The sequence below is a fragment of the Ptychodera flava genome, unplaced genomic scaffold, assembly GCF_041260155.1.
Source record: "Ptychodera flava strain L36383 unplaced genomic scaffold, AS_Pfla_20210202 Scaffold_54__1_contigs__length_889265_pilon, whole genome shotgun sequence".
In the NCBI taxonomy this organism is placed as follows: domain Eukaryota; kingdom Metazoa; phylum Hemichordata; class Enteropneusta; family Ptychoderidae; genus Ptychodera; species Ptychodera flava.
Window position 1 is genome coordinate 55,344 of NW_027248376.1, and position 26,590 is coordinate 81,933.

The 26,590-nt window shown below is 36.0% G+C and overlaps 2 protein-coding genes and 1 long non-coding RNA gene across 3 annotated transcripts; all 3 read right to left on the reverse strand.

The window, feature by feature from the left end:
• Positions 1-1,581: 1,581 nt before the first annotated feature.
• On the reverse strand, positions 1,582-18,804 carry LOC139128443 (uncharacterized). The gene is made up of 5 exons (XM_070694215.1): positions 18,798-18,804; positions 18,100-18,192; positions 17,058-17,444; positions 15,747-16,409; positions 1,582-4,289 (listed from the first exon to the last, which is right to left on the reverse strand). Exons 1-5 carry the CDS (start codon positions 18,802-18,804, stop codon positions 3,493-3,495), a joined length of 1,947 nt encoding a protein of 648 aa, XP_070550316.1. The 3' UTR covers positions 1,582-3,492.
• Positions 18,805-19,000: 196 nt separating this feature from the next.
• On the reverse strand, positions 19,001-21,977 carry LOC139128453 (uncharacterized). The gene is made up of 3 exons (XR_011551305.1): positions 21,907-21,977; positions 19,331-19,447; positions 19,001-19,118 (listed from the first exon to the last, which is right to left on the reverse strand). It is a non-coding gene; the product is annotated as an uncharacterized lncRNA (long non-coding RNA).
• Positions 21,978-22,297: 320 nt separating this feature from the next.
• Positions 22,298-24,462, reverse strand: LOC139128444 (uncharacterized). Its single transcript, XM_070694216.1, has 2 exons — positions 24,215-24,462; positions 22,298-23,555 (listed from the first exon to the last, which is right to left on the reverse strand). The coding sequence occupies exons 1-2, from the start codon at positions 24,328-24,330 to the stop codon at positions 22,298-22,300; spliced, it is 1,374 nt and encodes a 457-aa protein (XP_070550317.1). The 5' UTR covers positions 24,331-24,462.
• Positions 24,463-26,590: the final 2,128 nt, after the last annotated feature.

Genomic DNA, 26,590 nt, shown 5'->3' on the forward strand with positions numbered 1-26,590 from the left:
ACATACATACATACATACATACATACATACATACATACATACATACATACATACATACATACATACATACATACATACATACATACATACATTTTTCTATTAGGAAGACATGCAATGCGGCTTTGAAGGGCGAAGTAATCTTTCTAATGTCCGTGCTGTGGGATAGGATTAGGGTCATCTACATATATTTACCAAGACGAACACCAAACCACAAGAACGCTGCTAAAATTTGATTTTGCTTTTTCAATCTTTTATTACTTCATTGGAATTCAACAAGCCAATCTTCTTGAGCTATTAACGGATTTACAAAAAAAAATCTAAATCTGGCTAGTGTATAAAAATAGCGTTCTCAAAATGTACTTCTATCGATAATTACACACACCAAACAGTGTTAAGTCTATCCTCGGTAAATTAAAGCAGTAATATTCATTCTAAATTCACGCGTAATATGTCATGAGAAACACGATTTTTTTGGAATTGCGAAACATTTATTTTTCTCGAATGCAGATAAATTGGGAAGTTCTGCTGGGTATGTTTGCTAAAATGCACAGTTTGCGGAAAAAAAAAACATAACGAACTGGAAACTCCTAACAGGAAGAAAAATCAAATTACAATATTCAATACTTACGCAAAGTAAAATGTTTCTATATGTATCGACGGCTGATATGAAAATCTGATACAAGACGATCTGTTCTTTCAGAAGCACTAAAATGTCAATCCAGAAATTTACAATAGTACATCGTTATCAAGAATATGTAGCTCTGAAATATCTGAAGCACATTAAAAAAACTAACTGTTGGTTTCGTTTGCAATGCTTTTAATACCTACCCGGATCACAAGTGATACTCTGAATAGAAATTAAAAATTCTGCCGAGTGAGACATATAAACTATAAAAATATATCGGTGAAAAATATTACTGATTACAACGAAAAATAACATGCGACATTCAGAAAGGTCTTAACACGATAAATAACACTTCACCAAATCATTTACGATGGTAATGTGGACCAGAAAATCATAAGCTTAGAGGGCTGGCTTTAGAATACAGCCAAGAAAAATACATGCAAGTCAAAAATTACAATATTCGGAAATAAAACATTTTTTCTGAAAAAAAAAACCGTTATATAGGGACAAACTGAATACTTTGTTTAGTTGAAAAAAAACAATCCTACAAAACATCAAGATCTGAAAATCTCAGTATCTATCACATAGTGAAATAGCACGTGAAAAATGGCATTAGGTATACGTCTCAGGGCCTACTGGTGAGAAAGAAAACAGTAAACCAAAAACCACCAAAGTCTTCAATATTTCTTGATTTAACATAGCAAAGTTAAGGTACAAACGTGTAGCTATGGTGTTTTGGGTACACACGTGATAAAAAGTGTTAGTTCTTGAAAGCATCAGTGAATGATTGCTTGAATGCATATAATGTGTTCAAAACAATGAACATAGCTAGCTGTGCAACACAATATTGGGTTACTTGGCAAGCGTACAAGGAAAAAGTAAATTGAAATAACATGCGAAAACGTTTACAATCAAATTAAATGTCTTAATAATTTTATACTCTTGTCAAGGTATAATAAATTGTGATAAAACTGTCAAACTCTCAGAAATACAGTCCATTACAGATACTAATATGTTACGTGTACTTCTGCGCTGAAGCCGACATAACGTCAACCTGACCAGCCTGACGGCAGAAATTGAAATAGCGCCACCTATCATGGGCTAATGAACTAGCGTAAGAATTTTACACTAATGTGAGTCGGTCGGTTGTACATCTCTTAAAAACAGACCCTTTTCAAAACGAAAATTATTACAAAGATACTGAGCTCTATTTTCTGTTTCTGAATCAATAAAATAACACCCAGCAGTGTTATGTTTGCAAATTCGAACTTTGATATTTTTTCTGGACTACCTTTTACTGTGGAAGCTGTCTAATGAGTAAAGCGTTCGCCTTCAGTCAAAACATAACAGCTGACAGGTTGCCAGCTGAAGTCATGTGTGGATTTACTCCAAGAATTTGATAAATCTGATGATGATACAAGAAATCGGAAGGGGTACCCTGACCAGGATGAATAGCATAAAGTATGTACAATGTTCAGGTAAGATCTGATGAGTGTCTTTCTTGAAATCAAAACAAATATGAGAAGATTTCACAGCGATGCTTCCATGAATGTTTACAGTGATTGAAATTGAATAAAAACTCATTGCAATGCTGCTGTACAGAATTAACAATTGTATTCCGTAAAAAAATATGAAAATTTAAACCGATTACTTTGATTTCAACTTAACGAACCTAATTATATAAAGTCATGGAATTCAAACCCAAACATGACCAGAAAAATCTGGACATCAAACTCAGAAATCTAGAAATCATGTTGAAATTGGATTGAATGTTGAATGGAATTTAGTCATGTCAACACTGGACATTCTGCAGAAATATCAAAATATCTCTTTATAAAAACACATCAAAATTTAAACCGATGACTTTAATATTATGATTTTTGAATTCTTTACGTCAAGAGGTAAAATTCTAACCCCAACATGGCCAGGAAAATATGAACATTTCTCAGAAAAATGAAAACATCTGTATTTTCTACAAAACGATTGCATTAAAGTAAACTTGATCACAATTTCTCTACAGTGTTCAAAATATCACTCTGAAAAAATTATCAAATTTCAACTGATGTCTTAAATTTTATGATTTTTGAATTCTTTACATCAAGAGGTAAAATTCTAACCCCAACATGGCCAGAAAAATATGAACATTTCTCAGAAAATTGAAATTATTTGTATTTTCTACATGTCAAAACAGTTGCATTAAAGTAAACTTGATCACAATTTCTCTACAGTGTTCAAAATATCACTCTGAAAAAATTATCAAATTTCAACTGTCTTAAATTTTATGATTTTTGAATTCTTCACATCAAGACGTAAAATTCTAACCCCAACATGGCCAGGAAAATATGAACATTTCTCAGAAAAATGAAATTATTTGTATTCTCTGTGTCAAAACAATTGCATCAAAACAAACCTGATCACAATTTCTTCACATTTTACAAAAAGTTGACTCTGAAAATAATACAAAATTTCAACCAATGACTTTAATTTTTACATTATTGGATTCCTTACATCAAGATGAGAAATTCTAACCCCAACATGACTAGGAAATTATGAATAGTTTCTGAGAAAAATGAAATTATTGACATTGTTCATGGCATCAAAACAAAGCAGATTTCAATTTCTTCACATTTTACAGAAAATTCACTCTGAAAAAATACAAAATTTCATCCAAGGGTTTCAATTCCACTTGGAGTCATTTCCTGACATCATAACGAGAAATTCTAACCCAAACTTGGCTGAGAAAATATTGAGTTTTGATGAGAAAATCAGGAAAATTGTGTCAGTCATGGTGATGATGTGTTTGTAGGTTGTTCAGTTGTACAATTGTATTTGCTGCAATATTTGCATTGACTGTCTTCTCAGATTTCTTACTTGTAAATGACCTTGACAGTGGAATCACTGCGATCTGAATAAACTATTCTACCGTCTGTAAACACTGCAATGTAGTAAGGGTCTCCATCTACAGTTACAGTTTCCTGGTATTCACCCTGTCTATCAAATTTCACTATCTTCCCAATATTATCTGCCACATAAATATTGTCTGCATTGTCAACTGTAACTCCACATGGATCCACTAAGTGATCACTTCCAAATTGATTCAATATTTCAAGATTACTGTCCAAAACATAGATACACTTTACATCACCATCACATGACACTATGAGTTGATATTTTTTGTTCAAGGTCAGAGAGAAGGGCTTTCTGAGTTGTTGACTTGAAATAATGTCACCATCTCCATTACATTTGATTACACAGTCTGCACCGTAGTCTGCTATGAAAACATTTCTGTCTTTATCAACAAATACACCAGTGGGGCCTTTCAGTTTACCCATTGCTATTATTTGTTTCACTTCACTCTTTGCATCACTCACTACAATGCATTTGTTGCCGTCATCTGCTGTGTAATAGTCACCATTGTCTGCCATTTTTGTGTCTCGTGGAGTGAAAACACTTGGTAAGCCATGAACTGTGACAGATGTTAGAATCTGTGCAGTGTCTGCTGTTACTGTCTTCACACTGCCAGGCTGGACACCAGGCCCATAGTCACAGACAAGTATATGTCCATTCTGGTTTATTGTCAATCCCAATGGGTTAAAGACTTCTCCTGATGATTTCCTGCCATCACTGGACAATAAAATCCTGACAGTGTTGGACAGTGGTGTACCTTTGGGTGTAAGGTAACAATTTGCAAATGTAGGTCAAGGTCAACATCTGATAAAACAGTAGTACTGCCATTGAAACATGAGTTTGTGACAGGAAGGTGACAATTTCTTGAAAAAATCTCATTAATTAAAATATTTAAACGGTAAAAATGTTACTAATTTGCATAATGAATTAAATGTTACCGACAAACAAATCGTTCAGGCTGGTAATTGTACTTTTCACCTCTTTTTAAATGCTAGTAGTTGTTCAATTGAGTAATGACTGTGGTTTTTTGACATTCTTAAGATTTTAGGTAATAATTAAAAATTGCTCTGATCAAGTAATTTGCATAATTAATGAATTTAGGTAATTATGCTTTATCTCCATAATTGATTTGAGTAAAATGCTACAATTTTGTGGAATTGCTTCTTAGGCCATGGCCATGTCATTGCATTTGGTCCAGTGAATTTTATCTGTGTAGTAATTATGTATTTGCATAATTAATGAATTTAGGTAATTAGGCTGTATCTCAATAATGGTTCAGTGCAATATGCTAGAATTTTATGGAATTTTCACTGAAGACATGGCAAAGCCATTGCCTTTGGTCCAGTGAATTTTATATTTATGGTAATGACTTATTTGCATAATTACTGAATTTAGGTAATTGGAATGTCGCTCAATAATGGTTCAGTGCAATATGCTAGAATTTAGTAGAATTTTCACTGAAGTCATGGCAACGCCATTGCCTTTGTTCCAGTGAATTTTATATTTATGGTAATGACTAATTTGGATAATTAATGAATTTAGGTAATTAGGATGTAGCTCAGTAGTGGTTCAGTGTAATATGCTACAATTTGGTGAAATTGTTTCTGAATTCATGGCAATGTCACTGCATAATTAATGGATTTAGGTAATTAGGCTTTATCTCTATAATGGTTTGGTGTACATTGTTGTTGACCTGTCACTGAAGTCATGGCTGCGTCATTGTGTTTGTCCAGTGAATTTTATCTGTTTAGTATAGTCTGGTTCCCTGCCACCTTTCTACCGTTGGCTGCGCTACACTCACGAAAAGGGTCAGGTATGCGGCAGCCATTTTGCCAGATTTTGGGCAAAATGGCGGACGCGCGTGGCGCACATCGCGCGTGATATCAGGCTGGAATGTTCAAAATGACTGCGCCCTTGACAGTAACTCAGCAACAATGTAGGAGGGGCAGCTACATGAACATTACACAAGTCAGTTAGTCTTCAAAAATCAATCTGTTTCTTATGCAAAACGTCGTACGAGGTGATATATTTATGAAAGAGCGTACTACATCCGAATGACAGAATCGAGTTAGTATTTTGTTTGTTTTTGGAATTTGAAATAGCATATAACACTGCAGCGACGCAGCAGACGCAGGTGCTCCCCTTAGCAAATCGACATGTTCCATAGTGTCGTCCAATCAGTGCCGTGAAGAGAATGGCGCATACCTGACCCTTTTCGTAGAAAGGGGCAGGGAACCAGACTATGTGTAGTAATGACTTATTTGCATAATTAATGACTTTAGGTAATTAGCTATAGGCTGTAATCAACAACAGTTCAGTGTAGTATGGTAGAATTTTGTGGAATTGTCACTGAAGCTTTTGCCGGGTCATCACATTTACTCCTGTGAATTGTATCAATTGTATCGGGGCATCATGGGCCAGTGGCTAGAGCATTTGACTCACGATCATGGGATGGTGAGTTCGAGCCCCGGCATGGCCATGGTGGTGTGTCCTTGAGCAAGGCACTTTATTCCTCATTGCTTCTCCCCACCCAGGAGTGATGGGTAACTGTAGGACAGTGGCTGTAACGTGTGCGTTTAGCTCTGCTTTGCTTATTGGCTGCACATGTGTGCTGTTTTTATTACCCCAGTGACCAGGGGTAATAATAATTAAAGCTCCTTGAGCGCATGTACTTGTGGATATGTGCGCTATGTAAGAACCTATTATTATTATTATTATTATTAATATGCATAATTAATGACTATATACCAGTTAGGCAATATTTTGACATTTTTTTGGTAATATTCTGCAAATTTGTTTAATTTTTGATGTTGATTGCAGTAGTATTGTCTTTATTTATTTTCTGTCCATAGTGTTTACTGATTTACATGTAGCCAGTTAGACAATAACTCAAGAGCAGTAGTTGATGTACGATACCACAAATCTATTAAATCATTGTACAGTCCATTTTCTAAATTTTGTATGTATCTGTAATATGATGTATGGATGTATGTTTGCATAAATGAATGAATGTATGTAAGTATATGACCCTTAAAGGGAGGTGGTCGTAGGAACTCTGCTCAAAGGTTGCCAGCGACCCCTGCGACCTATGTAAATACCGTTTCTAGGGTACATTGGCGGTTGATGAAAGTGAAACATGTTTGTTAACAATGAATATCATAAATTTTATATGTTGCAGCTACGTTGAAGTGATGCATTTAGATATCATGCATAAAATACATTGTTTGTCAACAAGAAAGTCACACATGTGCAGTTCCGATGACCAATCCCGTTAATTGATTCATTCTTGCAAACACTTGGAATTGCACGATGGTCCATACACCTATATGTAACCTTGATTCCAAACTTAGCTACAGTGATGTAAAAGGAGTTCTTCTGACCAGAGCAAAGATGTTGATGTAAATTTTAGTTAACATTAATACAGACAAATGATGTTTAGTTTATTGTAAGTACTAAATAGCTACTTCATGGCATCTTTTTGGATTTTTTTGTTCTGTGTTCAGTTTTATGATCTGTTTGCTCAACCCATACAATACCATTGTTTGCATTTAACTCCAGTTTCCTACGGTTGAGTTGGGAAATACAGGGAAATTAGGGTCAAAGTTTTAACATTAATAAATGGCCAGTTTTCAGCTTATTAATACTCCCAATACATATAGTCACATTTTATTCAATTTTCAAAAATAATAAAGCAATTTGCATATCACAAAAAGCAGCTAAGTATGCTTTTTGGTGTGGTACAAGAGGATTCGAAATTCAGCTGAATGTCAGAGCCCTTACAAAGTGTACCTGTGGCTGTTTTTCACTTTCACTTCCTGATGTTTTACTTTGATTGCAGTGTCTCCACATATTTTACACAACAGTCTGAGAGAGTGCTTTTCACTCTAAAACAGATACAGCATTCTGAAAAATGATATGAGTCAAGCTAAGCAAAGAACCATCAAAATTATCAAAATGATCAATTTTGATCAATTTGATTTTGATATGTTATTAAATTGTAGTTTTTCATCTATCATTTGGTGTGCTTCTTTGTAAAATCAGGGCTCCTTACTTAGCAAAAATGTACTTCAAATTTGAATCCATACGTTAAACCTTGAGAATGACCAGTAAGCATCAAACATATTGATGCAATAACCATACATACAATAGTAAGCTGTGTGGATATATCAGATTACCAAGAAAATCTTTTATCATCGATTTCCTTTAACCCTTTGAGTGCTGTAATATTTCCCACCAAAAATTATAGTCAACATTTAACAATTTGTTTAAAATATTTCTGTAATAGTTTAGTAATTTTGGACAAAATGGATGTCACATTTCATTGGTTAGAGTTTTTCATCAAAATTTTGGCAAAAATTTAAAAAAAATTGACTGGAGTATATTTCCTTAAGGTGAAAAACGCTGACTTAGCACTCAAAAGGGTTAAGTGTTAATTCTCATGCTTCATAGTAATCAGAAACTTGTGTATTTTTGTTCAGTATTAATCCATTATCATCCATTAATCCATTATCATCCATTAATCCATTATCATCCATTAATCCATTACCACTACAAAGGTACAGGGCTACTTTTGTGTAGGGAGGGGGCTTACAATTACAACTCTTCACTTTTACAGATCTTACTCATTCAATTTTGAATTTATACCAGTTATAAGGGGGAATTAAATGAAGAATTTGTAAATACAATGCTGAGTCATGTTAACATGGTATTAATACTGTTTACAGAATGCCTTGTAATTCCTTGCTGTGTGTCAAGTGATAGTAGGAATGAAATCTGAAGTGAAAAAGTGAATAAAATCTAAAGTCAAGTCTGTTGTTCACTCTTGATTTTCACAGGTGCTTCACTATTGATTTGGAATATTTTATGTACAAGACAGGTGTTTGAAATGTATTAAATGAACTCTCAGTCGCTGGTGTACATGATTGTATTGTTGGCTGATATGCAGCTTTCAGCAAACAACTTTTCTTCTGTAGAGGGCGCTGTGCAAATGACACCCTGCCAATAAGTCATATATATATATATATATATATATATTATATAATTATATATATATATATATATATATATATATATATATATATATATATATATATATATATATATAATCGGAAGTGAGGATGGTCTCAACAAGACAAAAAGGCTCTCACGATGACTACTTTCGCCCTGCTTACAGGGCATCATCAGGTCCACTGGAGAACTCAAGTACATGTGTCACTGTTAGGGTTTGAAAGTGACAAGTATGCAAAATCAATTATGCAAATTGATTATCAGAACAGTCGACGCAAAAACAGGTGTAAAGGCAACAATGGAAAGGAACTTGTGAATGAAGGATGACAGTTAAAAAGACAGAGGGGTTTCGGTGTTCAAGCCATCTGGATACATTGTTTTCAACTTCTTTATCCAAAATGTCTCTTTAGAAACCAACATGACGGGGTCTTTATTTGTGATTTGTTCGATGACGACAACCGCGAGATCACTGTCCGAATGTCCCGATTCATTGAAGTGTGGTGCTACAAGTGGCTAGTGTTATACTGTCGTCTACGGATACAGATTCGGTGGCCGGAAAGTCTTTGTTTGACCATCTTCCGTGTTTGTCCAATGTACATTAGTTGACATTTTCTGCAGACGATCGAGTAAATTACCCATGCTGACGTACACGATAGGTTCCTCTTACTTTGAATCGTTCTCCCGTTACTTTGCTAGTAAAGGTATCAGTGGTTATCATATATTTACAATTAACGCAACGGGTAGCATTGCAAGGGTGAGATAAAGTTTGGTGTACGAAGTTCTGTGATTTATTGTGGACAAGGATGTCTCCCAAATTCCTGCAGCGACGATATGCTAATAGCGGAGGTGAAGGCATAACTCTTTTCATTGTAGCAGATTGCTTTAGTATCTTGTGATGTTGTGTCACCATTTTTTCACATCGGGCCCAATGGGTTGTAGTCAGTGACGTATGTCAATCGGGATTCCGCTATTTTTGTTTTGTATTGCAGTAAACGCTGGCGATCTAGTTTATTGACTTTGTTTATAATCGGTTGAATGTCCTCTTGTTTGTATCCGGATAACATTAATTTGATCTTGAGAGAATGTAGTTGATGTTCAGACCACTCATCTACCGAGCAAATACGGCGAATGCGTATTGCCTGACTATAAGGTACTGATCGGAAAATATGTCTCGGGTGGCAGGAATGTGGAGATAGGTATGTTCCAGAGTCCGTTGGTTTAATGTATAGATTGGTTTCTAATCTGTCACCATGGCGTATGACGCGTACGTCCAAGAACGCTCGTTCCTCCTTGCTGAACTCTACGTCGAATTTAATTGATGGATGGACAGTGTTAACAATCTGTATGAACTGTGTAATCGTCTCTCTGCTCTGATACCATAATTCAATTAAATCATCCACGAATCTCTTGTGTCATAGGGGATCATATAAAGGGAGTTTGAGGAAAAATGTCTTCCTGAACCATGCAATGAAATATTTGCATATTTCACTGCGAATGGAATGCCCATGGCTGTACCCTGAACTTGGCGAAAATGTCTGTCCAGAAATGAGAAATGATTGTTACTGAAAATATACGAGACGAGTTGAAGGATAATCTCGATTTCGATTTTATTTTACACGGAATGCTGTAGTAGAGCATCGTTCAAGGCGGTGAGTCCATCGCTGTGAGGTATATTTGTGTACAAACTGCGAACATCCATGGTGATGATCAACAAATTGTCTGGTAGAGGGGCATGAATACTGTTGAACTCTTCAAGATTGGCAAGAAATTCAGTTGTGTCTTTCACCAGATCAACTCCACAATATTTCGCCTCCACGGGTGTTAAAATATGATCCAACCATAAGGCAGCAGCCCTACAGGGCTGTTTATGTGACTGAAAATTGGTCTTCCAGGTGGCATTACATGGTTGTTGAGTTCATCTTGTGTTAATTTATGTATTTTTGGAAGGATATAGTAGTAAGCCTCCTTAGTATCATCAATATTACAGAGAGCATCGTGAATATCCTGGCCAATTATGTCATAACGTACGAGTATGTTCGAGTATTCCTTCAATTTACTAATGACGGATGGAGTGCAATCAGAATGTTCCCTCCTCATGTATGTTGGTATATGTATTTATTTGTATGTATTTATGTATGTTTGTATGTGGGTATTTATTTTTATGTGTGTATATAGATAGGTATGGATGTAGATATGTATGTATGTATGTATGTATGTATGTATGTATGTATGTATGTATGTATGTATGTATGTATGTATGTATGTATGTATGTAGGTAGGTAGGTAGGTAGGTAGGTAGGTAGGTAGGTAGGTAGGTAGGTAGGTAGGTAGGTAGGTAGGTAGGTAGGTAGGTAGGTAGGTAGGGTAGGTAGGTTGATTTAGAGTGATCGGCACGGCCTACTCAGATTTATACTGCGTGGGTGCAGGTATATATGAAAAGCTGTAGTATATTTATTGGTTGTGTTTATATCCCAACATGGGCCAATATTAACACATGGGAGCAGTTTGAATTATCCCTTGAATCAGTGTACACTTGCATCAACAACGACAAAGACTGCGTATTTCTATGTGTGATTTCAATCGCCGCGACATTGAATGGTCTATTGTTCAAAATGCAGTGCGGCCATCGTCGTGGAATGAACACCTGTCGGACAGATGCATCGAAATAATTAACGAGTTTGGTTTGACACAAGTCAACGCACACAGAACTTGCAATGATCACGTCTTAGACTTGGTGTTTTCTTTCGGTGGTTCATGTACAGCATCCGTCACCGAAAAGTCTGTTAAATCTAATCATGACGCTCTTCACTGTGAACTTAAAATTGTCGGTAAGCGTCACATACTTCTGTGTGAAAGATCTGTGTATAATTTTCGAAAAGCTGACTTTGTACACCTGAAGTCACTTTTGTCATGTATTCCGTGGTCAACAATGCTTGACATTGAAGATCTCGATCAGTGTGTTAGATGTTTTTATGATATTTTAAATAGTGCAATTGATGAATGTGTCCCTAAAATAAACTTAGAGGGCGCAAATTTCCTCCCTGGTTCGATGCGGATCTAATTTCTCTATTGAAGGAGAAGGCAGATGCCCATCGTAGATTTAAAAAGTTTGGTAATCCTGCAGACTATGAACTTTTTTCCCGCTAAGGTCAGAATTTAAAAAGTTGAAAAACATCAAATATTGTGAGTATGTAGAGGAAATCGAACTATCCTCACAACATAATCCCAAACGTTTCTGGGGTTTTGTTGCTAATAAATCGAAATCTAGTTCTATTCCAAAGGTTATGAAACATACTGATTCCGTGTTTGATTCACCGATTTTAATTGCTGAAGGTTTTAACGATTTCTTCGAATCTGTTTTTAGTAAACCTGATGAGTCGAATTTACCTGATGTAACTACTATTAAAGATGACGTCTTGTGCAATATTCATGCACGTTACGATGACGTAATGACATTACTACTTTCCACTGATGTAAACAAAGCATGTGGAGTTGATAATGTATCTGGTGTAATTTTAAAAAAGTGCGCTGAGGAACTTGCTTTTCCTCTCACTTATATTTATAATAAATCCCTTTCATCCGGAATCTTTCCGACGTTTTTTAAGCGTAGCAATGTGGTGCCAATCTTAAAAAAGGTATAAGCAGGATATTAGAAACTACAGACCAGTTTCACTGTTACCTTTATTTAGTAAAGTCTTCGAGAAGATCGTTTTTAAGAGTTTATATGGCCATGTTGCTAACGTTATCTCTGATGATCAACACGGTTTTGTTCTTGGGAGAAGCGTCGAGACGAATCTAGCCACTTACACAGACTTTATTTCAACAGCGTTCAACAATAAATTACAAACTGATTCAATTTATCTTGATTTCAGTAAAGCTTTCGATTCCATTTCTCATAAACTACTTATTCACAAACTTTCTTCTTTCGGTTATACCGGAAATTGCATTAAGTGGCTTGAGTCGTATCTGTCTGATCGCTCCCAGAGAACTGTCATTGAGGGAAGTTTTTCCAAATGGTGCCCAGTTGTATCTGGTGTACCCCAGGGTTCTATTATTGGTCCCCTGCTTTTTATTTTATACGTAAATGATTTGTCAACATGTGCTCGGTCATCAAATGTTATTTTATATGCAGATGATTCGAAGCTTTATAAAACTATCCAGTCAATTTCTGATTGCGCATTGTTGCAAGATGATCTTGACAGGGTTGTCCGTTGGTGTTCAACATGGAAGCTTAAGTTAAATATTGACAAATGTGGCTTCATTAGTTTTACTAATAAGACTAAGATGATTCTTTTAATTACTCAATTAATACAACTCCAATCACACGTTTTACGTCAATCAAGGACCTTGGTGTCATACTTTGTGGCTCCATGGATTTTTCCGAGCACATTGATACTGTCGTCAAGAAAGCAATGCGCAATCTAGGTTTCTTAAAACGCAATTGTCAAGATTTCCATAATGTAAAGTCGGTGAAGGCCTTGTACATTTCTTTGGTACGGAGCTGCCTCGATTTCTGTTCTGTTATATGGAATCCATGGCAAAAGAACCTAGTTGATAAAGTTGAACGTGTTCAAAAGAAATTTATCAGATACTTATGCTTTAAACAAAACATACCTTACTGTTCTTCAGAGTATAGAAAATTATGCACATTTTTCAAACTACCTCCCCTTTTTAATCGTAGAAAAGTTTCTGATCTCTGTTTTTTATACAAATGTATTCATTCTGTGGTTAACAGTTCTTATTTAACACAAATCCCACTGAATGTTCAACGAACTTTAAGGTTTAACTGTCCGTTTCGGGTACCAGCAACCAGAATTAATGTTCGCAAGTACTCTTTCATTCCACGTGCTCTGTCCACTTTTAACGAAATTGCAAAATATAATCCAAATATTGATATTTTTGACAGATTTAGTCTTTTTAAAAATAGTGTAAAGAATTATTTTTATACATGATCTCGTTTGTGAATCGCAATTGTCTGTTTTTATTGTATATATTGTTTTTATTGTTTATTTTGTGTGATTGTGCTTGTATTTCTTTTTATGTCGAGCGGAGCCTGTAATTGGGATTTTATTCCTGTTGGTCTTCCGAATAAATAAATAAAATAAATAAATAAAATGCGCACGGTGCGATAGTTTGCCTAAAATTAATTTTATCTGATGTATAATTGGTTGCGGAGTGTAACTCTATAGTATGAATTGCGTAGCAATTATTGAAACACTTGGAAGTTCCCGCTATCAGACTGTTATCAATGTTTTGTGACTAAAGGTCATGGGACTTCCTTCTACGTCATAATTTATTCACGTCCATCGGGTTTAAAGGTCACTGTGTAAAGTGTTAGGAGTACTCATTGCGTAAATGTAACAAATCTATTTTGTCGTTCCAATTAAGGAATTAACCCTTAATTATTTATCTATGTAATAAGGAAAGCAACTACACACATTATTCATATCTTGAATCTTTGCGTTTTAGTGCGTTTGTATATTTGAAAGTGTATTTTACGTTTCGCTGTTTTGTGTATAGAACTGATTGGCCACGGCGAGACACAATTGCAATCTGAATGTCAGTGCTGTCTCTATTCCAGAGTGAAATAACTGCATAAACAACGATCCTTCAACGCCGTTTTTTCGAAAAATTGCAGTAATTTCTTGATCAGTCGCCTAGATTCGTCTTCGGGGGATAAATTGTGTGGAATAATCGATAGATTTTCTGTATTCCTATGTTGTCCCACTTTAAGTTTGTTCTTCACTGGAGATGTTAGGATGTCTAATTTTGTTCTACTGTGTTCAGGGTATTGATCATATTGTTTTTACTAGATTGAAATGTAGATATATGTTCTCGTCAACATGTTTTGTGTCGTAAGTTTCTGTTATAAGGTTGTATATTTCTCTCTTATTTGTTCTGAGTCGTCTGTCATAAACTTTGTGTGGTGTCACTGTTGACGAATTATTTTGACGCTTCCTTATTATGTAATTATCAGTGTCTTGAATTGCGTTCGACTTCCTTTATCTAACGGTTTGATCGATACCTCGCCGTTTGTGATAGTGTTCTCAAAGTATTGTATTCTGTGTTTCGGAAAGGAAACATAGTTTCAGGAAAGTATGCAATAACATTACACTGGTCCTATTAAAGTTATTATTTACTCAGGCATTTATAAACAATGGTCACATATAGAAGTTCAAGTTTATTGTATTTATGGTTAATTTGTTTATTACATTTGTGGTTGCGAGTTGTTACACTAATGGTTGGCTGTTTTATTACATTTGTGGTTGATTTTATTACAATTGTGGTGGATATTACATTTGTGGAGATTATTACATTTATGGGGGTTACAAGAATCACCTCATGTATAAAGTCTTGGTAATGAAGATTCACCATTCGCTGAGTGTGGAGTTTGGTGCTAGTGAACATGTCAATCCAACGTTTGAAGTTTCATGATGTGAAAATTTTTTTGAACACTAGTAAATCTTAATTTTGATGTTAGGTTGATAAGTATCTTACAGGGTAACTTTCTTTCTTTTTTTTATTACGATATCTTTTTTTTTATTTCAGTGAATTTTCTTATCCGAAACTGACCAATAAATACTGTAAAAATATAAATTTGAATTCTCTCACAGCTATTGCGACTTACAGAGAGTCCTGTTTTGTCATGAAATTTGAGAAAATACAGCATTTTTTATGGCGTGTAATACATTTCCAACTTTTACATAATATACGAGCTACGCTTATCAGAGCACCAAGTGTAGTGATCCCTAGATACAAATGTTTCTATGATAAATGAACATTTAAAACCAAGGACACAATTTTATATACTTGCAATTTAGCTTCTTTGAAAAGAAATCTCGACAAATGATGTTTCGTAATTACTAAATAAACATTTTACTCGGTTTTGTTGAATTTAGTACATTTGAACACATGAATATGATATCAGCATTTATTGTATTGCTTAATTCAAACTGATTTGTTCCATGGGACAATTAATTTCTGACTCAATTAACCAGCTACCAGCAAAATATCAATGTGTTTTTGATAAACTAAAGACTCGCGAGCCACAGGCTTCATGACCCCATTAACCGACAATTTTTCTCCCACCTTCGCTCCTCTACATGTCCGTATTAAGTTTTCTTTTTGTTTTTCCATATTGAAGGAATAGAGGGAGTTATAATGGTTCACCTTTCCAAACACGTCATTGCTACATGGATCTACCTACCTCTTTCGACCTGCCTCAACTGATGATAGACTTCCTTCTGTTCATCAGGAATGTCAGCGTCATCAACGATTGCCTGGATACGCTCCTGTAGATCCTCTTGTTTTGCAGTCAAACTGGCCTTGGCGGTCTCCTTCCCTGACTTTGCCCGTACCAACTTCCTGAATTGCTCTATTATGTCTTGTTTCCCTTTGGTAGGAATGTCAAAGTCATGAATGGTGTTCTCAACATACTCAATGAGTACATCGCCCTCTATCACCAGCTTTTGATCAGGCTTGCCGGTCTTGTCAGGACCCAAAGGCAGGAACTTGTGGAAAGCCATCATCAATTCTTGCTTTATTTCAAGGGGAACATCTACTTCATTGATAATGGCTCCTGTCTTTCGAACGAACTCTTGTCGATCAAAAACCAATTCTGAATGAATGGTGTTCAGTCGGCGTAATTCATTCTTTATCTGGATCCATTCATTTATGAGTTCATTGAGTTCAGATGTTCTACCTTTCTCTCTTTCCTCTGACATTCCCCTTAGAATATCTCTGTCTCTAGCTTTCTCTCTTGTCTTTGCCTGCCCTATTGCGACATCAGCCCTTTTTCTCAGAACATCGGATTCGATTTTATCATTCATCTCTTCGATGGCTTCAATAGACTGTTGGTGTATGTCTTCACCTGAATACAAATATAAATGATAATGATATATGATAAGGAATTTAATGACACAATTACAACCATTTTGTTTCGTGGTGAACTCCTTAAACTGCCAAGTTCAACAACGGGATTACAATGTGTTAATCATGTATTTAGACATCAAATACATTGACATAAGAGACGAGTTAACAACTTGGGCAAGACTAAGGTTCTTGATATGGCAAACAATAAGAATGGACGCAAGGTTATTAGAGATGAATTGCAATTTTATCATCGTTTAGAATAAGAAATCAGTAACATATATCGTAGACCATTGTGAATGTCAAAACGTTTACGCATGGCATCTGGAGTCTTATATAAAAAGGAAATTATTTATTTGGTCATATTTGACAGAAATTTGATATAATGAGAATTTATTTTATAATATGTATATCGATATATCAGTTTAACAACAAAACAGTCTATGAAATACGAACTAGAACATTTTAGCATTAATGCTCATCTACACATGCAATTATTAGACAACATTTAAAAATTCCCCATTCACAAAGGTGGAGAAAAGCAGTGGCGTATACTCTATTTCGATGGAATCGTTCCTTTACATCGCAAACGTTTTACTCGCCTATCTACCCAGCCATACTATGATGAGTAAGCGTCACAATAACGTACCTTGGGTGTCTGCCAATTCCTCCTTACATAGCAGATACTCTTCATAGTCTATTGATGTTCCTAAGGACAAATAGAGGGCTCCAATTTCATCAAGCAGACTCTCAGACAGGAATGTACTCTTCACCATCCTGTGAAGACTTCCACTTGAATAGTCACCCATCAAAGACTCCAGGGCTTCCGATGACTGGCAATCCATGATATAGGAAATGCTTCCTTCACCGATATGATCTAAACTCATACCATTCCGGCGTTGATCTAGTTGTTTCCCTACCAGTTCTGCATTTTCTTTTGTTTGTTCGTTGTCATAGAATGCAGCAGTAACATCCCTCACTTTTTGCCCTTCCTGCGGAATAACACCGTCTGGTCTCACTTTTATCTCAATCTGGCCTGAAACGGCAAACCAGAGCTTTCTCATACTTAGCTTGGACACACTCATATATTCAATATGTACTTACAGCGATTGTCTCTATCAAAATGAAAGACATTGATTTAAAACAATGTAGGCAGCTCAGCAATTAAGATCAAAGAGCTTCCGAACTGACAGTTATGATAACGCAATCGATATTGACCTGTCATACACATGATTTACACTTATAATTGATTTGATTCGTCCAGAGATCATCCCACTTTGTTTTGATTGCATGAAATTCCTCCCGTATGTCTAAAAATCGAAGTTTACGATTATTAAATATGATATATATAATATATATATATATTATATATATATATATATATATATATATATATATATATATAAGGTGCCAAATGTAATTAATTGTAAGTTTACGATTATTAAAATTTATATATATATATATATATATATATATATATATATATATATATATATATATATATATAATATTTTATCTTCGTAAACTTACAATTAATTACATTTTACACCTTCTATTCGTAGAGAATCATATGGGTAGCATATTATTTTCATTATGCTATTTCCAGTGTATTCCATTTGCCACAATGGGTATTGTTTGGTGTTTTGTATTGTTATACTTCAAACGATACTATCATAATGTCATTTGCTTACATGGTAGGCGCCTCCTCTTGTTTTTCTTTAACCAAAGCCGGTAGAAAGGCGAATTTCTTGACCTTCTCTTTGATTTCTTGACATCCACTTTGCCTGTTGAAAATATTCCATTTTAATGAGAGAAACATAGATCAACTACTTAAATATTTCAGTCCGAAATTGCTATATACGATTTGGAGTTAACGTATGCAAGTTAAGAAACGGCCGATATGATAATAGTATTCACCATACTGGAACGTAGAATGAGACTTTTGCTCTTGCGAAAAGAAAAAAATAAGAAATTCTATTTATCGACGTAATATATGCATCTCCTTATTTTTTAGCATTTAGTGTAATCTGGATGTTCGTGTTAGTCTACACGTATTATGTTGCAAGTAATTGTTGTTCTTTAGTATGTGTGATTGTTAATGTGCGACTCAGTGGTTGATATAATCATAACTCAAACTCCCCCTTTCTAGCACAATTATGTGCTTGTCTTTCATAGTGATGAAATACCAATTTACCACTAGGACACCATTGGATTACACTTAAGCATTTCATTGCTATCGCAGGGGAGTACTAGTATATTGCGTTCTACAAGGTCACTTTCGAATATAATATGGTTTAACTCGTGTCCGTTCATGCACAGAACATGCCAATATTGACTGTGTCAAGTTACTGTCGTGTGCCCTTTAATGGCAATATTAGGTCGGACAAACAGATCATTCTTTAGAAGTTAACATTGACCAAAGAAATAATTTAAAGAATGCTGATTCGCCCCCCCCCAAAAAAAAAACCCAAAAACCAACTCAAACAAACAACAAACAAACAACAAACAATGGCACTATTGAGATTCTCAACAAATATGAATGTCAATAGAATAAATATTGATGATTTACAGACAATATTCAACATAGAACTATTACCTGAACTATATTCTATGCCTGTCCTTGCTTGCTTTACGTCATTATCATCATGTCTTGATTCCTTTTCACTTTTAGGTTTACACACATTGTATTCTTCATTGTTTGCACCGCCATCTGAAGAAGCAAATATTTTATCAGTAAATAATAGTTCATCTTTTAGCTTTGCTTTTAAATTTGGCGAACAGAAACGGACTTCTTTCTCTCTCTCTCTCTCTCTCTCTCTCTCTCTCTCTCTCTCTCTCTCTCTCTCTCTCTCTCTCTCTCTCTCTCTCTCTCTCTCCTCTCTCTCTCTCTCTCTCTCTCTCTCTCTCTCTCTCCTCTCTCACCTTGCCGTCGTTTACGTCCAGTACTTGCTTTCCTATGACTTGAAGTGACATCGCCTTGTACGTCGCTTAATGCTTGAGTTGTCAGTGATCGATATTCTGTATGTCTTTGCTCTTTTGCTGTCAAATCAAAGAAATTTAGATTTTTCAGGGCTCGAAATTAAATTTCAAATGTGGGTGGTCCATGTGGACCACCTAAAAAATATTTTGGTGGTCTAAATTAAAAATTAGTGGTCCGTAATATAACAATTGTTTAAGATGGCGTGATAGGTTTGTGACGACATACATTCAAACGACAACTTCTCGCCCAAACTATGTTATTTACGTAAAACGTGCATATCACCAGAAACCTCTTTCTATGAATTTTAATGCTGTACCATTACATTTTGGTTTTTTGGGGATCTGAAAAGGCCGAATTGTGGATATTTCACCATGAAAATTATAACCCTCACATAGCCGATTGTCTTTGAACAAAGCAATCTAAAAGTTTAATATACTGTCAGCATAACTGTGTCTTAAAATTTTTGAAGACGACTTAGGTTTTTAACAATCACCAGTCATGGTTTTGAATCATGTTTTGTTCATTACTTAGTTTATTTAAACTACGAATATTAAAATCCTTAAATGTGTTTGGAAAAATCTGAGACACGGTTTGGAGACCATCTGTACGACTTTCACCTGTGAAAATTTGGTAGACTACCTGTCATCCCTTGTCGACTTACACTATTTAGACCAAGAGAATCGTGCTAAAATGGCAAGAAAAGAAAATGGAAAAACACAAGAAGTTTGTTTGCATTCCTTTGTTGGCATAATTTTCAAGAGCGAATAATTTTTTCGGCATATCTGATGATACTAATATTACTATACTGAAAACTGACCTCCTTCAAAGGCCATGTCCTTAGGAAGAAATGGCATGGAAAGGATAGTTTTTCGGAGTTTTGAAGGAAAATACTCATACTAACCTATCACGCTACCTTAAGATGATTTTGAGTTGTCAGTTCACATACTCTTATGTTCAAAATTATTCCGCCAGGTATCGGCTGTTAACAATTATGAGACAAAAATCCCACTATTTGCTCCATTGAACTTGAAATTCACAATATTATTTTTTCTGAACTTTATTATCTACTATAGAGAGTCAAATTATACTTCCACTCATAAAAACCAATAGCAACCAGTAACAGAACCCGATTTGAACACTGCCTGAACACGAATGGGCCTGGGCAGCGTTTCCGTTACAATTTCAAAACTTGCGTATGATTTTACGCAACTGAGTTTTTATTTGCGTAAAATGTATTCAAAATGCGCACGGTAGGAATCAGTATCTGAAGTGAGCTGGGCAGTCTTTTCTGTAGAACTTGGGGGGTTTCCTGTAATGCGCATGCTCTATTAACAAAAACAACAACCTGGGGCTTCAAGGTGTAGCTGAACGTTTGCCATGCCGTGATGCATGTCCCGTATATGATCGTGGAGCCGCCCAATGAGATCATGTTCAAAGAAAATACCTTCTGACTACGAAATTAGTGTTTTCAAAGGGCCAACAAAAGCAGATACCATACTGTTCAAAGTCCAGCGGGACCTCTAAAGAATGCAACCCGACAGAGTCTAAATGGTCACACCGTAAACCACTTTCCAAATAACATGCGACGTAATGACCATTAACTGTATTGTGTTACCAACAACGTAGACTCGATCGATTCTCGAATTTTTTGCATCTGTAGTGCCATTGTCTGTACAGAACTGATTGACATGACGTTTTGTGATGGTGAAATACAATGTTGCATAAAGTGCTGCGGTCTGCTAAAATCTAAATGTTGCAATATCATGATAAATGTCACTTGCAAGCAGATGCATATGTTCTATTTTTGTCCTGCATTGAACCACGTTCAGCAATGTAGTGCGGGCCAAGTACGTCGTCTTCAAAAATTTTTGACGTAAGTGGTGGTCCATTTGGCCCACCAACATTTGAATTTTGGTGGTCCAAAATGAAAAAGTGGTGGTCTTTGGACGCAAGACCACCGTTAATTTCGAGCCCTGTTTTTCAAACCCGTACTTTTGTTCAAAGAATAACAGCAATGGCTCTCGTGAAGGCACACGAACAAGTAATGGAAGTTACTAAAGCAATGCATGCAAAATGTAAGTTATTCTTTATAACATTGTTTTTTCACAAACTGAACATTTTTAACAAAAAAATATTCACAGTGATGAGTACATCAATTATGATGCTTAAAATAAACAGCAGACGAAAAAGATAAACAGAATAGTAGAAGTTATAATGTCCCAATCATGACTATTTTGTAAAGAGCGTTATAACTATAAGGGATACCTTTATTTTGTTTGGACATACATGACACTTAATTTAAAACGATACACTAGGCATAACAGCAAGTAAAACGAATATGCATGTCTGTTCGATTTTGTGATAAACGACTTTCCAGGGCAAAAGAGGACCGGACTACAGGATGGCCTCTTAACCCCAAACCATTGTATGAACGTTTGCAGGAGATAAAATTCCTTACTTGTGTAACTTCTTATAATCAATATTTACGGTGAAAGTTCGATTTCTTTTGTTACCGTACCTTTACTTTCTTGATTTCTGGAAGTACTAGGAATACTTTCTATATCGTCTGGTGTTCTTACTACGTCTTCTATCATTGACGACTCGCGATCTGCTCGGAGAGGAATATGAAAATCAACGTGATGATGACAGTCGTAAATTACGGTCAGTTTGTGTAATTTTCTTTTCTGTCGTCACTTTTATTTGCGTTTCCCCCCACATCTCGAGCTGTCTTATTGTTTGATATATCTTTTTCCTTATCTGTCTTTTTGCCTCCGACCCTCTCTGTTGCCTCGAAAAACACCAAATTTAAAAATCTAGACATATTTATGCACGCTCATATCACATACGCTCACTAACTAATGCACTCAAAAGTCGCTGTCGTATATGTATACCTTTTTGCTCAACAGTAGTTATTGCTTCTCTGACGGTTTCATTTTTTCTGATGAGGTGTCTTGCATATCGGCGGATAAAGTTGTAATGAAAGCTTTATTGACGTCTTGTTGATCCCCGGCAACCTTTTCTTTGATGTGCTGTCTTATCATTCTCGCACGTTTCAATGCTGTCGGATTATTCTGTATGGCGGACGTTATTCGTTTCGCCAATCCTGCTGGATCTCTATCCGTGTCTATGGCACATTCTCGAGCTTCGATGATAGAGATGTGTTTATTTACTATCTCCTGACTGTGGGACCTTCGAGGATAGAAAATTGGTATCGCTGCGCACATAGCTGCCATGGTGAGATTTGCATAACTTGTTGAAGAAGGCGGAATCAGTACAAGATGAGAAGAGAACAGTTCACGATTAAATTCTTCAGTAGTTGTCACGTAAGTAGGCGTGATCTTCAATGCAGGGCTTCTCTGCAGCTTTTCCACGATTTCTTCCTCCTTACTTGGTGGTATTCCTATAATTTTCCACACTGGTGGCGTTTCATCAAACTGGTCGAGATTTTCAGCGACTGTGTTTATGGCACTAATGGTGACATCAAGTTTCTTAGGATCTTCAAATTCGTATTCTTGGACGATGGATAGAATTTGGAATTCTTCGTGTTCAAGATAGGGGAGCTCTTCTGATAAAGAGGGCGCTAAGTATTCTTCGAATACAATTGGAGAAAGCAGCTGTTGATTAGTGTCACGATAAAGTCGTCTATACCTTCCGTAAACTCTTTCCCCAATCGAAAATGAACACTTTGCACTCTTAAATTCATCCGACATAACCTGCTTCCAAAATTCCACTTCCTCCTTACTACAGCCGACAATCAAAGGCGTTATGTCATCTTTATCAAAGAGATTGATCAGATAACAAGACGCCTTTGGAAACACCTTGCACGTGATATGAAAGGCAGCTTCTGAGGTGAACGCACTGAAGCCAAACACGAATTTGACATTTGCTAGTTCTTCTAGTTTTGGATAGTGTACGTTATGGTACAGCAACCAATCACGGTTTGGCTCTTTAAATTTAAATGAGCCTGTTTTTGTCGGAAGATGAAGTGTTACACCCATTTCTTCGGCTTCACGTTCCTCTTCTTCTGTTGCTTGTAGAGCTGTACAATGGACAGATATTCCCATGTCCTGTAGTAGTCTTATCGCCAGATGAAGACCATCGGTAACTCCTCCATGAATTGACGGTCCCCATCGATCACATACGATTACAGCCTTCTTTACCATACTCCTGTGAACAAAAAAGAGTTTTATGACAGTTGGTTCGCATTGACAAACGGTGTTTTGTGTAAAATTTAAATGTATTTTATATACCTTCGCGTGTTTCTCCATTAAAACACCTTTGCCTTGAGGTTTAAAAAGTATCAGAGCTAAATCGTTACACATTATTTATCATAGAGTTATTATCTACCGGCCTCAAATTTGATAGTTTAGAGCGAAATAAAAACAAAATCTCACTGTTAAAACGTTACACATAAATGTCTAAAGGTTTCTAAGGTCAGAAGGTCATGAAGTATCACAACGGAAATACGGTAATAAGCATTTTAGGGATCGATCAATGAATCAATGTTATGAGTCTGTTTAACAACGGTATTATCTAAAGGCTCCAACAATCAGTGAATAGATCACATCTATATAAACTCGCCAACACTACAATAAGTACGTGCCTAGCGATTTGAAGCCCTATGTCAGGTGACACGACTGCTCTCTATAGATCGATATGAAGAGAATCAAAATCTAGGATCATTGTAGTGCTGGGGGGAGTTATAAATTTGGAAAGGGCGTCATTTCCATTTGGCATGGACGATCACATAGATAGATAGGTTATTTGTCACGCTATGACACGGTGCATTGGCTTGGTATTCTACAAATGTGCGTCTGGATATTTACCTTTTGGTGTCCGTTGCCATTGTACTGCCACGTCGGCCGCCATTACCGTCTGGGCGTTTAGCAGGTACACCATCTCTGCGGCCAGAAGTACCTGGTCTTACGTCAGAGCTTGCCATACCGACTCTGGTTCTGAGTAAATCAAAGTCAAAGATGACTGACGTCTAATGGGATGACGTAACTGTGATCCGGGATAAACGGGAAATGCCAGAGAGAAAGACACGGATAGAACTGAACTGTCCCAGAGTTGCATAACTCGTGACAGAAGCCTTAGTTAATTATTAACTTTTTTTTTTCATTTCAGAATAAACTGGCGACGTGCGTCGTGCTTTTCTCTGTATATATGTTTTATGATTATGTTAGCTGCGTGCCGGATCATGTGAAACATCTTATCCAGTCTTTTTTATAATTTCGGGAATGTCTCTTTAAAATTAGATCTTAACTCATACTCAAATATAAGTAGGGCCTATGCTTGCAAAATACGCATCGTGTTCGTCCACTTAGATATGACCAATCCCATGGGCTTGCCTTAACAATATACCCACGGTAGCCAAGGATTACGTTCTTGATATTGGCCTCAAACTTAAGTTGTTGCCGCGATTTCAATTTATTTGTTTAGGATTTTCTTCAACTATTTACTCATGTTGTACTATTTCACAGAAATACAATTACAACCGTAGCAGTAATGACATCTGGACTTTTCCCTTGTAATCAGCCTTGTTATCAATCTTTCAATCTCCCCGTTCACGTTTTTGTCATTCTCTCCTCTTCCAAATCACTACAACCGTAGCATCATCATTATCATCATAACTAGCATCATTGTCGTCAGTGTAATTTCATGAGGTAGAAAAGACAATTCGTTCCAATAATGGAACAGTGGATGGAAGTCTCGGTATTACAGCAGCGTCTATAATGCTTCATCCGAATGAGTGTATTAATATCAACCGATAGAACCTGAGGCTACTTATCTCTGACAAGGCAACGTTTTAACGAGACTATGTACGTTGACCAACTTAAAACAGACAGACTCTGAGACAAAAACGCAATATCTTTAATGGAATTAGACACTTAAAACATAAGTGCAATGAAATCGAATTGAAAATAGAGGATGTATGTCAGTCTCGCAATGTTTATAGCGAAGCGACATTGAATATTGTCCAAGATACGGTGCCTTCTCGTTTCCAGGTGATGTTGTTACAGAGTTCCGGGAACCAAATGTGTAATTTATACACGTTATCTTCGCCAATCGCAATGCATTAATATTGTTTTCTTTCATAAAAGTAACTATTTACAGCAAAGATATTAATAAGTGTCTGTCAATAAGAACACTTCACCAAGTCTTGGTATTGAATGTTGAGTACTAAAGGGGTCAGTTTTGGGCCCTACATCGTTTTTACTATTTATCAATGACATAACCAGCTCATCAAACCTCTTCAATTTTCGTTTGTTCGCTGATGACACAAATATTTTCCACACATTCCCTGAAACTACTTTAATATAAATCTACATGATGTCGACTTGCAATTCAAAAACGTTACAGATTGGTGTAATGTTTATAAACTTACCGTAAATCTAGACTAAGTATATTTCTTTAAAAATAATAAGAGAAATATAACTCAGCTAGGTTCACTCCATATCAATGGTGAGATTATTGCAGAAGTGGAAGCCACATCATTTGTAGGTGTTGTTATTGACAGGCATCTGACATGGTAAAACATATTGAACAGGTTAAATCTAAAGTCAGGAAAAAAGCTGGCATTCTTTTCAAACTATAAAAGTACCTTCCCCAAACACATTCTTGTATTAATCTACAAAGCTTTCATTCAACCTCATATAACCTATGGACTAGAGGTTTGGGAACCACATATCAGTCTCATTTGACGTGTATTCACTTAGCACAGAAAATGGCAGTTAGAGCAATGACCTTTAGTCACTTCACAGCAAATTCATCCGATTTATTTCGACAGTTACACATTCTTGATATTTTCAAACTTCACAAATTACAAGTTTGTTCTTTTATGTACGAGTTAATTAACGATACCTTGCCTCATCATTTTTCAAATTACTGTTCCATTCCATCACACTGCTATAGTACTCGACATAAAGAGATGGGAAACCTTTTTGTTCCAACTATCAACACAACTACGGGCAAACATGCAATATCCAACACAGGAAGTATTTTATGGAACACCCTACCACATGATATTAGATCAAAGCGTCTCTTAGCTCCTTCCGACAATCCCTCGAAATAATGTTGACATACACATAAAAAAGATGCGTCCATAGACATGACGGAGTATTATTTCATGTTGCACAAGAGTTGATGTACTATCGCTCTCAAATATATGTTTATTAGATTAATCATAATTGTATTCATAA